A 13,996-nucleotide genomic window follows, 5' to 3' on the forward strand; every position below is an offset into this window, starting at 1 on the left:
AGGTGGTAGTACTCACAGAACAAGAAAAACAAGACTAATCATCGCATTGTTTCTGAAATCTCTACACTTGATCGTCGGAGGAGAGTATCGAAGATATTGGTTGTTTCTTTAATAGATTACGAAATGTTATTTCTAAATTGTGTTGATTGTGCTAATGGAAAAAAGATGTTTTCAGCACTGAAGACTGTGAGACTAGTAGTGAAATGTTCATTATTTTTTCCTTTTGTGTTTATGTTGGTCGGTTAGGTCAAAATAATTTTACGATGTTTCGCCCAATATGTGAAAATTTTTATTTTCTCTAAAATATTTGGCATGCTACCTTTTCCGTGGTGAGTAGGATTTAACGTACATTACATAATTCACTGGATGTGTGTTTTTGTTCTTTCAGGTGTGAGCTGAATGAAGACAGGTTTATGACAGTGCCATTAAGATGTCCTCTGAAACTGTTTCCAGTCTTTCTTATGTACATTTTTCCATAGCTATCGTATTTTCGCTTGTAAACAACTGAACGATTAAATTTATGGATTTGTTTTAGGGAACGACAAATTCGTAATCGTACTGTCTTATTTATTCTGAAGCTTATGCTAAGTTTGGTTCCTTGAAATTCACGTTTGATTTCGTCTTAAGCTTTATCCCGATATGATAGTGAAGCGAGGTTTTTGTGACGTAATTTTGTCAGGGTAAGGCTGTTATTTTCATTGACATGTATTTTTAGTATAAATTTTGTCAGCTAAGTTGCGATCGCAGTATTTTTTTAAAGTTTTATCTCAGTTTTTTAGTTCACTGTAATGCCACATTGGGAAGAAGTTGCAGGTAAAATCAAACTTACATTTAAACAAAAAGAAACCTGAGAATATGTTTCAAAAGTCACAACACAGTGCGATTACCAATTTTTAATTTCTTAGAAAATTTTCAAAACGTGATTCAGAGAATATCTTAATATCACTGGCATAAATATGTCTTCATTTAGTTCACAACTGAAAGAACAAAAACAAATTGCTAGTGTCATACCAAAATGGCTATCAATCCTACACACCGCCAAAAAGGTAGCTTGCTAATTATTTTAGAAGAAATAAAAATTTTTATATACTTTACAGAGCATGCTGCCATTATTTCATTATTTTTAGCGAACAGATCGAACTAAAAAGTTGTCGAAAAATTCACCAGTATTCTCAAAAATCTTTAATGCTGAAATAAAATTCTTTGTCTAGAAATTCCGTTAAAACAATTGGATGAAACCTTTCATACTTATTTTTTGAAGTCCTCGAGAACCAGGTGCCTAAGACACTGGAAAACTGACGGAATAGCTTATGATTAAGAAGATATTTTCAGCGTAGAGGGAACGAAGTCGCAAATATGCTCAAGCATTCGTATGTACAAGGAACACAATAACAGGAAACACAAAGGCGTTAGTGTTAAGTATTTAAGATAATACTATGTAATTGTTTGTCCTGCGAGCCATTTGCGACTGAAACAGGAAAGTGTGATCGCGGCAGTGGTACACCAAGTTCCCTCCTCCACACACCGTGAGGTAGTTAGCGAAGTAGTAGATAGAGCTTTAGATGTAGAATGGGTGCAGGGGGAATGGAGATACGACGCAGATCGATGAATTAGATTGGACAAGAAACGTATTACAATGTCTCGTATCTTATTCCCAAGATCTCTGTGACCAGAGCAGAAGAGTGGTCGCACAGTCTCTCTGAAGTGCTGGTTACATAAATCTACCCAACTGGATTTGACGGAAAGTATGTCGTGTTTCTTCCAAGGGCTTCCATAGGAGTTTCGTGAGCATTTCTGTTATACTTTTGTCAGGACTATTCGAACATTTTACAGCCGGGTCTCTAAAATCCTTCACCGTCTGTTGTCATGCCTACTTAACAAGGCCGCAAAACGCTGGAACAACACTCTAGAGTTGGTCGCCCCAGCGTCCTTTTCTTTCTCCTCTCTTCTTCTTCTTCTTTTTTTTTTTTTTTTTTTTTACCAATTTACTGCACTTCCCCAGAACCCTTCCGACAAATCTAAGCCTGTAATTCGCCATCCATAACACTGATTTAACGTTTCCGTTCCGTATCATATCGCTTGTTATTAAACTAAAAAAAATGGATGTTGTAAGAGTAAAAGTAGTAGCAGTACTGGTAATAGTAGTTTTTCGTTGCGTAGATCACTTTTACAGGGATACTGGACATGTCTTGGTATTACTGGTTCACTACTGATCTTGTTATTGGATACTGTCGGGACATTAGTCTTCAAGACATTGCCTTGCATTTGTTCATATTTAATGGTATCATGACAGCTGCATTTCGTTACACCAAGTGGAAACTGTGTTAGAGCCTTTATGCACATCCTTCATATTTTCCAAGGACGATACTTTTCTGTAGACAATAATATCGTCAACCAGTAATGAGCTAGGCAGTTGTGTGGTGGTGTGGATCGTCAGTAGGTAGCTGGACATATAGCTCACTGCGGTGCTCACTGGTTTTCCAGAATCAAATTGTATCTTCGCACTGGATTAGTCACTATTGGTTTGTTTCACTAGCCAGGCAGTGTGTGATTTTTAGGGTATATTCCATTCTCTTTTAGGCTAATGCTGGGCTGGTCCGTTATCTCCCTGTGGGGAAATAAGAGACACACAGAAACGAAGAATCCATGATTCGCCGAGAGATAATACCCTCAGGTTAACTGGCACCTGTGACGATTAGAACATCTGGCCACGAAGTTAAAATGAAAGAAATTTTTCTGATCATGAAAACAAAGGGATAAAACTAGGGGTGAGAGGGGGAAGGAGAGGGAGATAGAAAGAGAGAGAGAGAGAGAGAGAGAGAGAGACTGAGTGAGAAACACGTACACTGGAGAAAGAGTGAAAGAGTGAGAGAGGGAGAGAGAGAGAGAGAGAGAGTGGGGAGACAGACAGAGTGAGGGAGAGACAAGGAGAGACTGAATGACAGACACAGAGAGTGAGAGAGAGAGAGAGAGAGAGAGAGAGAGAGAGGCAGACAGACGGACACATACACACACTCACTCACACACACACAGAGAGGGGGGGAGGGAGGAGGGAGAACGGGAAGGAGTGGAGGGAGGGAGCGGGAGCGAAAGGCAAGGAGAGGGAGAGAACCGTGGAGTGAGGGGGAGGGAGAGGGACAGAGAGAGAGAGGGAGAGAGAGAGAGAGAGAGAGAGAGAGAGAGAGGGAGGCAGGTGCAAAGACAGAGACACAGGGACAGGCAGAGAAGTGCGGAACTACACACGGCCCACATATCTGGGGGAAGTTGTGTGGGCTGACAGTTGTGTGGAGATGGTATGTGCTGATATTTCTGCAGAACCCAAAACATTCGTTTTCTTCGCCAACTCACAACCGACCTGACACCTTCCAACCTAACCTAGGGTTCTGGCTAAGCGACAAACCACTCTTTAGATTCGCTGGCCTCAGCTTCTTACAACCACAGTATCACATTCCAACTTAATCTTAATGGGCTAACAAGACTGAAAGTGGTAAAGATAAAGTAACTTATCATAAAAATTCGACTGTTCGCAGTTTTTAAACCGTTCACCATATATTAAAACTAATTTCTAACGACACACGTCGCAGACTACAGCATGCCGTGGCTGTAAGCTACCTCCGAAAACCAACTTATCCCAGTAAGAAGCTCCAGACTCTGAAGAAACGTCTATCGGCAGATATATCATACCACACAAGTCTTCCAACCCTATCTGGGGTCTTTCACACTGTGCGAACGAATTTTTTATTGTCAGGAGCAGAAAAACTGGAAGACTACCCTTTTGACAGCATTATTCAGTAATAAATCGTTAACATAATGCGATTAACGACCATAAAGAGACTGTAATCCGGTCTACGTTGTGTGTTTTATAATTAGAGACACTGCAGCTGCGGTAACTGAGCTACACACGGGACACGGAAGTTTGTGATCGGCCAGATCGCAACAACCACAGACAGTCGCAGGCGGCCGGTGCGGGGATCTTTCGGTACTAACACGACACGGGACCGCGGCGTACCAGACAGGGTCTATTGAAACTGCAACAGCGCCGGACGGAACTTCTGTCAATAGCTGAGCGGCGGCGCAGCGGCGCGCGCCTATCGGCGAGTAATTATACGGCGCTCTTTGATCTCCGCCGGCAGGTCTCGCTCTAACAACGCGGAATCTGGAAAGGGCTGTCGCTGCCCTAATTTACCCCACCAAAGCACCCACTCCCTCCCAGTGTTCCACTGTGGGCGTATCATTTCAAAATAGCCACTTCAAATTTGCGCGCCGTACTTACTTAATTCTCAAAAGCGTCTTAGTCTCTGCAGTGAGGGGGGAGGGGGGGGGGCGGAAGAATGAAATAAAATGAAATAACAGGAGAAACTCGGCTCGAACAACGCTTTACATTGTAACGGGCACCCAACACTCCTTATGATATGCGTGCTTTCCAGTTTTCTTTACGTTTTAACTCAGCTAGCTTGGACGTTATTGTCTACAACCTTCACCATCAGATGTATTGCCTACGTATCTCTGCAAGACTACAATGCTTCGAACATAAGCTCTCTGGACAAAATACACTAGTGGCCATTAAAATTGCTACACCACGAAGATGACGTGCTACAGACGCGAAATTTAACCGACAGGAAGAGGATGCTGTGATATGCAAATGATTAGCTTTTCAGAGCATTTACACAAGGTTGGCGCCGGTAGCGACACCTACAACGTGCTGACATATGGAACGTTTCCAACCGATTTCTCATACAGAAACAGCAGTTGACCGGCGTTGCCTGGTGAAACGTTGTTGTGATGCCTCGTGTAAGGAGGAGAAATGCGTACCATCACGTTTCCGACTTTAATAAATGTCGGATTGTAGCCTATCGCGTTTGCGGTTTACCGTATCGCGACATTGCTGCTCGCGTTGGTCGAGATCCAATGGCTGTTAGCAGAATATGGAATCGGTGGTTTCAGGAGGGTAATACGGATCGCCGTGCTGTATCCCAACGGCCTCGTATCACTAGGAGGCGAGTAACAGGCATCTTATTCATATGGCTGTAACGGATCGTGCAGCCACGTCTCGATCCCTGAGTCAACATGTGGGGAGGTTTGAAAGACAACAACAATCTGCACGAACAGTTCGACGACTTTTGCAGCAGCATGGACTATCGGCTCGGAAACCATGGCTGCGGTTACCCTTGACGCTGCATCACAGACAGGAGCGCCTGCGATGGTGTACTCAACGACGAACCTGGGTGCACGAATGGCAAAACGTCATTTTCTCGGATGAATCCAGGTTCTATTTACAGCATCATGATGGTCGCATCCGTGTTTGGCGACATTGCGGTGAACGCACATCGGAAGCGTGTATTCGTCATTGCCATACTGGCGTATCACCCGGCGTGATGGTATGGGTTGTCATTGGTTACACGTCTCGGTCACCCATTGTTCGCATTGACGGCACTTTGAACAGTGGAAGTTATATTTCAGATGTGTTACGACCCGTGGCTTTACCCTTCATTCGATCCCTGCGAAACCCTACATTTCAGCAGGATAACGCAAGACCGCATGTTGCAGGTCCTGTACGGACCTTTCTGGATATAGAAAATGTTCGACTGTTGCCCTGGCCAGTACATTCTCCAGATCTCTCACCAATTGAAAAGGTCTGGTCAATGGTGGCCGAGCAAATGGCTCGTCACAATATGCCAGTCACTACTCTTAATGAACTGTGGTATTGTGTTGAAGCTGCACTGGCAGCTGTACCTCTACACGCCATCGAAGCTCTCTTTGTGTCAATGCCCAGGCATTTCAAGGCCGTTATTACGGCCAGAGGTGGTTGTTCTGGGTACTGATTTCTCAGGATTTATGCACCCAAATTGCGTGAAAATGTAATCACATGTCAGATCTAGTATATTTGTCCAATGAATACCCGTTTATCATCTGCATTTCTTCTTGGTGTAGCAATTTTAATTGCCAGTAGTGTATTAGCCCACCTCCACCTCCCTTAAAAGAGCACAGTGGTGTGGTGTGTATGTTCTTAGTCTGTTGCATGGAATCCTCACGGTGAGATTGCTCGACGTGGAGACGTTGCAGATTGACAGACAGAAGCTGTCGTGTTCGCAAGTGCCCATGGATACAACAAGAATGTAGGTGCCAGATTTGTTGGTGTTTCCATGTTGGCCACACAAAGCGAGTACAAGTAATTGTGTACCACCCACAGCCATGTGACACGGCGTGAAAACAATTGTCGTAAGAAGGTCCTAACCAAGAATGACAGTCGGTTTAAAAACCGATAGGCATTTCTGCCGTCAACGAATGCATGTTAATCAATGAACGCTGGGCAATGCACATTTGCATTCGAGTGGAGTACCGTGCAAAAGGGCGTTGCTCATAACTGAACACTATGTTTTACAGATTCATTAAACACTGAATCTTGATTGTAATTTTTTTGTACCCGTGTTGTATGTTCCGACTTGACGGGATTACCCTCGTTTCAGATCTTAATTACCATCTTGCGGCTATATTGCTGAACGACGGATAGTCCCTCATGCTGTATCAACATGTCATGCACGTGTCACTAAGGATCCATTTCGCAGATTTTCCGAACCTGATGAGCAGAGTGATAAACTAAACAGAGTGTCCCAGGAGGAACGCTCAGTATCTAGGGATATGATAGGAACGTTCATTTGAAGCAAAAAACCACCTACGGACATGTGCCTTAGTCCGAGTGTTTCTGACGTAGAACACATTAAATGTTCTCTTGATTTTGGGCTAGTAGCTCCCACGTATGTGCGCTACCCTAATTCCTGGACTGGCTGTTTTCGTACTATTGACTGGCCAGCAGGATCAGAGCTCACTCCATCGGGGTGTTTGTTTATGGGTCTGACTGAAGTTAAAGGTGAATACGCGAGGTGAACTGCTTGGTCACATCAAGGACGCGCAGCCCTCATTTGGGACCTGAAGAGGCATTCAGACTAGAAACAGAACTCGTTCTCGGAAATGTGTGTACAAATGCATTGATGTTGACCTTGGGATATTCGAAATTTATTGCGAACTGCATAAAAGTTGTAATATGACTTGTACGATAACGCCTAGAGATATGTGTTTTTCAATTAAAGCCGAGCAACGTTAATGTGACCACCTGTCAAAAGCCTAAGTAACCACCTTTTACAGAGCGGACGTTGCGAGGCGTACAAGAAGAGAGTTAGTGAGGTTCTGGAAGGTACCGAAAGGGATGTAGCGTCATGCCGACTCCACTGCCGTGACTATCTGCGTTAAGTTTCTAGGTTGACAATGCGTGGCGCGAAAAGCCCTATCGAGATACTCAGACAGATTCTCGATTGGGTTTAAATCTGGTGAGTCTGGTGGCTAAGGGAGTAAGGTAAACTCATCCTGCTGCTCTCCGAGCCAGTAACGGACATGGCGAGCTTTTTGAAACGTTGCATTGGTGTGCTTGTAGATGCCATCGTATCGAGGAAAAACAAACTGTGTGTAGGGGTGGACATGGTCCCCAGGATAGATGCATACTTGTGTTGATCCATTGTGCCTTTCAGAATGGTGATATCACCCACGGCGTGCTACGAAAACGTTGCCCAGACCACAACGTTCCCTCCTTCGGCCTGGACCCTCCCAACGACTGCAGCAGGGTGTTTCCTTTCAGACGTTTCGCACCGTACACGCCAACGGCCATCAGTCCTGTGGAACATAAATCGTGATTCATCTGAAAAGGCCACCTGTCACCACTCAGTAAATGTCCAGTTGCAGTAGTGGTTTGCAAATTCCAACCTACGTCACCGATGAACGCCAGACAGCACGGGTACACGATTCAGGGGACTGTTGCGGAGGACCATACGCAGCAATGTTTGCTGAACGGTCGTTGAGGAGACGCTGTTGATAGCCCCCTGGTTCATGTGGGTGGTCAGCTGCTCAACAGTTCGCCCGTACACATCTCCGCAGCCGTCGTTCACATTATGGCCCGTGAGGCACTACAGTTCTATCGGGACCGGTTTACGGAAGCGCCATTTTGCTATGCACGCTGTACTCTAACCATGGCGGCATTGAAAACATTTTACAGGAGTAATCGTTTCAGAAATGCTTCCACTCTTGGCCGAAAGCTAGTGATCACGCCCATCTCGACGTCCTGCATTACGACGAGGACTCCACTATTTTCCGCGCCCGCCCCCACGTCATCCTGGCCAACGACACATTTTACATACCCTCCAGTGCTAGTGCTGCCACCTACCGCCTGTGAGTGCTTGGTGCACGTTGACGTCAAGCATAGGTGGTGATCACATTAATGTGACTCGACCGTGTATTTAAAAAGAATGTTGTAATACTCAATAAGTGCTGTACATGTGTAAACCTGACAATCTATTCAATAATTTTATTTTGAGTCATTAGTCTTCTGACTTATTCGATCTGTATATTGAGCAAGCAGTAAAGGAAACAAAAGAAAAACTCGTACTAGGTATTAAAATCCATGGAGAAGAAATAAAAACTTTGAGGTTCGCCGATGACATTTTAATTCTGTCAGAGACAGCAAAGGACTTGGAAGAGCGGTTGAATGGAGTGGACAGTGTCTTGAAAGGAGGATATAAGATGAACGTCAACAAAAGCTAAGCGAGGATAATGGAATGTAGTCGAATTAAGTCCGGTGATGCTGAGGGAATTAGATTAGGAAATGAGACACTTAAAGTAGTAAAGGAGTTTTGCTATTTGGGGAGCAAAATAACTGATGATGGTCGAAGTAGAGAGGATATAAAATGTAGACTGGCAATGGCAAGGAAAGCGTTTCTGAAGAAGAGAAATTTGTTAACAACGAGTATAGATTTAAGTGTCAGGAAGTCTTTTCTGAAAGTATTTGTATGGAGTGTAGCCATGTATGGAAGTGAAACATGGACGATAAATAGTTTGGAGAAGAAGAGAATACAAGCTTTCGAAATGTGGTGCTACAGAAGAATGCTGAAGATTAGATGGTTAGATCACATAACTAATGAGGAAGTATTGAATAGAATTGGGGAGAAGAGGAGTTTGTGGCACAACTTGACAAGAAGAAGGGACCGGTTGGTAGGACATGTTCTGAGGCATCAAGGGATCACAAGTTTAGCATTGGAGGGCAGTGTGGAGGGTAAAAATCGTAGAGGGAGACCAAGAGATGAATACACTAAGCAGATTCAGAAGGATGTAGGTTGCAGTAGGTACTGGGAGATGAAGAAGCTTGCAGAGGATAGAGTAGCATGGAGAGCTGCATCAAACCAGTCTCAGGACGGAAGACCACAACAACAACAGTCTTCTGACTGGTTTGATGTGGCCGCCACGAAGTCCTATTCTTTGTTAACCTTTTCTTTTCAGAGTTACACTTGCAAGACCGAGCGAGGTGGCGCAGTGGTTAGCACTCTGGACTCGCATTCGGCATGACGACGGTTCAACCCCGCGGCGGGCCATCCTGATTTAGGTTTTCCGTGATCTCCCTAAATCACTCCAGGCAAATGTCGGGATGGTTCCTTTGGAAGGGTACGGCCGACTTCCTTCCCCGTCCTTCCCTAATCCGATGAGACAGATGACCTCACTGTTTGGTCTCTTCCCCCAAACAACCCAACCACAACACTTGCAACCTACGTCATCAATACCTGCCATATATATTCCAATATCTGTCTTCCAATATAGTGTTTCCCATTTATTCAAATGGTTCAAATGGCTCTGAGCACTATGGGACTTAACATCTGTGGTCATCAGTCCCCTAGAACTTAGAACTACTTAAACCTAACTAACCTAAGGACATCAAAAGCATCCATGCCCGAGTCAGGATTCGAACCTGCGACCGTAGCAGCCGCGCGGTTCCGGACTCAGCGCCTAGAACCGCTGGACCACCGCGGCCGGCGGGAAGTTATTCCCTGATGTCTTAACTATTTTCCATACAATCCTTTTCCCTCTTACCTTCTCGTCCACCTAATTTTGAACAGATTTCTGTAGCACCACAACTCAAACGCTCCGAGTCGATTTTGTTCCTGTTTTCCCATAATCCATGGTTCAATACTGTGCTGTGGTCCAAATGTACATTGTAATAAATGTCTTCGTGTCAAATTAAGGCCAATGATTAATTTCAGTAGACTTCTATTGACTAGGAATGATATAGAAAATAAATGATAGCGTACAGTGAATGTGTTCTATCTCCGAAACTCTTCAGAATGGGGCATACGTCCGTATGAAGTGTTTTGCTTCATATGATCGTTCGTGGCACATCACTGAATACTGATCATTTCCCCTGGGGTACCTTGTGTAAAACACCTTTATATTCGTGTACAACAGCTATAATTTGTATTATATTGTGCTGGAGAACTGTACTGAAGGTTTGACATGTAGCAGTTTAGTAATCTTTGTGTATAGTCATTCATGTAAGTCAAAAACTCTTAAGGCTTGCATACGACAAATAAATATATGTTTGTCTTCGGACAGAGTCGTAAAATACTAGATGTTTTCTCCATCGGACTTTTGCTTCAGTTTCGACAGCAAGTAACTGCACAGGAGCTGCCTGTATGTGGAAAGCACAAAGTACAACGCGTTCTGTTTGCGGCCGGCCTTCACCGCAGCTGTTGTGCTTGTCTGGTGCGGGATCTTACCTTCGTTCTTGGGGGCCGGTGGCTTCCTGGTCGCCCAGTTGGTTCGGATGCTGCGGCTTCCCAGCCACTGGCCGTTCATCGCTGCGATCGCGCTCTCCGCTTCCTGCAACACGAGAAACGCCGTAGCGCTGTTACCACTGTGTCAACTGGGCCACCTTCAGTCTTAAACACTACGCGTGTACTTGGAATTATTGTGGCGTCTCTAGCTCGTAAGCTGGGTACAAACTACAGTTTTCCTGGGGAGTTTTACCTTAATTTTTTAAAAACCGTCGTCATTTGTTTGAAACGTAAATACGTTTACCTACAGCGCTTTACTGCGGCACTGGGAGATTTAAGTGTTCGAGAGTTGAACGGAGGAAAAATAATTTGAAGGTGGTTCGATGAACCCTCTGACAGACAAGTAACTGTAAATTGCAGGTGATTACTTAGGTGTAGATGTAGATAGAGTAGTTATTAGTGAGCTTTCATATGTCTACTATGCTCATAAGCAAAAAGTATTTCTTCCGTATTTCATTTACATTTTGTGCTTGCGATACTAAACAAATATTGCACTAGGAAGTAATTAGGTCAAGTAGGAGACATAAGATTTCTTATCGTATTTCACCATTTTGTGACATGTTATAAATCAGGTAGGACGTAAACAAGTGTGTAGCTGAGGGCGATATCAGCACGTGAAATAATCTTAATGGTAGAAAAAGCTCTACACATTAGTTTAAACGGCTTGTTAACACTGCTAATCTGAAAAAACGACTCATAACTGGCTGACGTGCAGTCCAAGGCGTTGCAGATTAATTGAACACTTTGCGCTAAGAAAATTCCTTACCAGACTGGGCCTGTTTCCAGTTATTACGCGTATCGTGAGCAGTTTCATCAGCTTCTAAACTATCGAAAGTTCTGTCGAAATCTGACGCAAACTTTCGTTGTCACTTATGTTTCCTTTTAGGCAACGGCCTTGCCGCAGTGGATACACCGGTTCCCGTGAGATCACCGAAGTTAAGCGCTGTCGGGCGTGGTCGGAACTTGGATGGGTGACCATCCAGGCCGCCATGCACTGTTGCCATTTTTCGGGGTGCACTCAGCCTCGTGATGCCAATTGAGAAGCTACTCGACCGAACAGAGCGGCTTCGGTCGAGAATACCATCCTAACAACCGGGAGAGCGGTGTGCTGACCCCACGCCCCTCGTATCCGCATCCTCCTCTGAGGATGACACGGCCGTCGGATGGTCCCGGTAGGCCACTCGTGGCCTGAAGACGGAGTGCTTTTTTTTTATATACAGCAAGTTTCACATACAAATACATTCATTAGGGCCGCTAGTGTCATATTTGCCGCTTTTCAGACAAATTCATTTTCAAAACCTGAAGATGGAGTAAAAATCAAAAGCCAATGGAACCGGTTTTCCTCAGATCACCGAATTTAAACACCTCGGACTTGGCTAGCACTTGGATGGGTCACCGTGTGGGTCCGCCGACTGCTGTAGGCTAGTGGGGTGCCCTCAGCCCTTTTGGGGCCAATTGAGGAGCTGCTGGACTGAGAAATAGCGACACCGGTCACGAACACTGGCAACGGCTGGGAGAGCGATGTGCTCACCACATGCCCCTCCATATCCGCATCTGGTGAAGCCTAAGGGCCGAGGATGACGCGGAGATACCGTTGGACCTTTAAGGCCTGTTCGGAGGGTGTTTGGCTTTTTGTTTAAGTTGAAAATGGCCCACTGTCGATGTAAGTAATTGATTGTTACATAGAAACAAATATTTATGTCTTTACGGTGAAAATGTTTCACAGCACTGCTGTAGAAGTGGTACTGAGGGAGAGTTAGTTAAGAAAGGCTATTAAGAGCTGCTGTGAGAAGCCGTGCAAGGGTCTTATATCATTTCAATTACAGATTTTTTTTTTTTTTTTTTTTTTTTTTTTTAAAGTGGAGACAGCCCAATGGTTGCAATGGATTTTATAGTCGAATTGACCATGGTTTCAACTCCTAAACTAAGGGAGTCTTCTCAGGATTTGTATTACATACGTAAGAAGTTGAGCATAACAGCTCTCGTCATACAATTTTAACGCCAAAAAGGCCACGTCACATAATAAAACGTAGGAGCTGTTATGCTCAACTTCTGACGTACGTAATATAAATTCTGATGAAGACTCCCTTAGTTTAGGAGACGACACCATGGTCAATTCGACTATAAAATCCATTGCAGCCAGTTGGCTGTCTTTACTATAAAAAATATTTTCACGGTTGCTGCACACAGCTATGTGTAAAGTTGTAAGATATTATCTTTTATATTTTTTTGGTGTTTATCTGCTTGGCGCTGTGTGATGTTTCGACAGTCATGCAGCAACTGCTCCTTAAGCTATGCCCAGTGGTAAAAAATATTCTTTGTGTTGTGTCGATTCCCTAAGGTCTCGACACAATGAGTGGCTAGGTGCACGCGAAACTAACGCAGACGGGCGTAATTTCTGAAACAGGATACTGGATGAAAACTATAAAGAAAAGAAGAGAGATTTTAATATACTTAACTTTAATGTAGTCTTGTTCTTGTTGAAATACATCTCTTGCATAGTAGTAGCAATTAGCAATGATACACATGGCGCCTTGCTAGGTAGTAGCGATGGACTAGCTGAAGGCTATTTAATCTGTCTCTCGGCAAATGAGAGGAAGACGTGATACGTCTTGTCGCAAGCTATGTCGTCCGTACAACTGGGGCGAGGTCATGTCCGTGTATCGTGACCTGCCATGTGGTGGCGCTAGGATTGCGATTACATAGTGGCGACACGCGGGTCCGACATGTACTACAGGACCGCGGCCGATTTAAGTTACCACCTAGCAAGTGTGGTGTCTAGCGGTGACACCACACTTTGCCTGCCAACAATCGTTTGTGGGCTGTCGTCATCGTAGCGCTGAGTGCGCGCTGGGCGTGCAATTTGAGTTAGTCACAGTTGATCAGTAGCTGCCATGAGATGCTAGAGCGTCTATATGTGTGTGCCATAGCACTTCATCACGTCAATTATTGCTTAGGTAGGACCAGTAAACCCCCGAGTCTTTAACGAACCGAACTCACATCCATAAAGCTGCTCCAAACGTCTTATGAATAACAACAAAAACGGTTCAAATGGCTCTGAGCACTATGGGACTAAGGTCATCAGTCCCTTATAACTTAGAACTACTTACACCTAACTAACCTGAGGACATCACACACATCCAATGCCCGGGGCAGGATTCGAACCTGCGACCGTATTACAGACTGTAGCGCCTAGAACCGCTCGACCACCCAGGTCGGCCTATAACAACACTCAAAACCATTCAGATTATCATAAAAATTATAACAGTTAAAAAGTCAAGAATGAAGAGGTGTTTCAAAAGCCGCATAGCTGCATGAAGATGCTTTATTCGCTACTACTGGGTTCACGG

At 44.4% G+C, this 13,996-nt stretch overlaps 1 protein-coding gene and 1 pseudogene across 1 annotated transcript in view; one reads left to right on the top strand and one right to left on the bottom strand.

Moving 5' to 3' along the window:
* Window positions 1-13,996, bottom strand: part of LOC126260102 (cytotoxic granule associated RNA binding protein TIA1-like) — a 1,041,743-nt gene that overhangs the window by 429,637 nt on the left and 598,110 nt on the right. The window contains exon 3 of the mRNA XM_049957334.1: window positions 10,590-10,692. Within this exon, the coding sequence (XP_049813291.1) occupies window positions 10,590-10,668 (79 nt within the window). The 5' untranslated portion in view covers window positions 10,669-10,692. The remainder of the gene's footprint in view (window positions 1-10,589; window positions 10,693-13,996) is intronic.
* LOC126261127 (5S ribosomal RNA) lies at window positions 11,532-11,649 on the top strand (annotated as a pseudogene).

The sequence above is a fragment of the Schistocerca nitens genome, chromosome 5 (assembly GCF_023898315.1).
Source record: "Schistocerca nitens isolate TAMUIC-IGC-003100 chromosome 5, iqSchNite1.1, whole genome shotgun sequence".
In the NCBI taxonomy this organism is placed as follows: Eukaryota; Metazoa; Arthropoda; class Insecta; order Orthoptera; family Acrididae; genus Schistocerca; species Schistocerca nitens.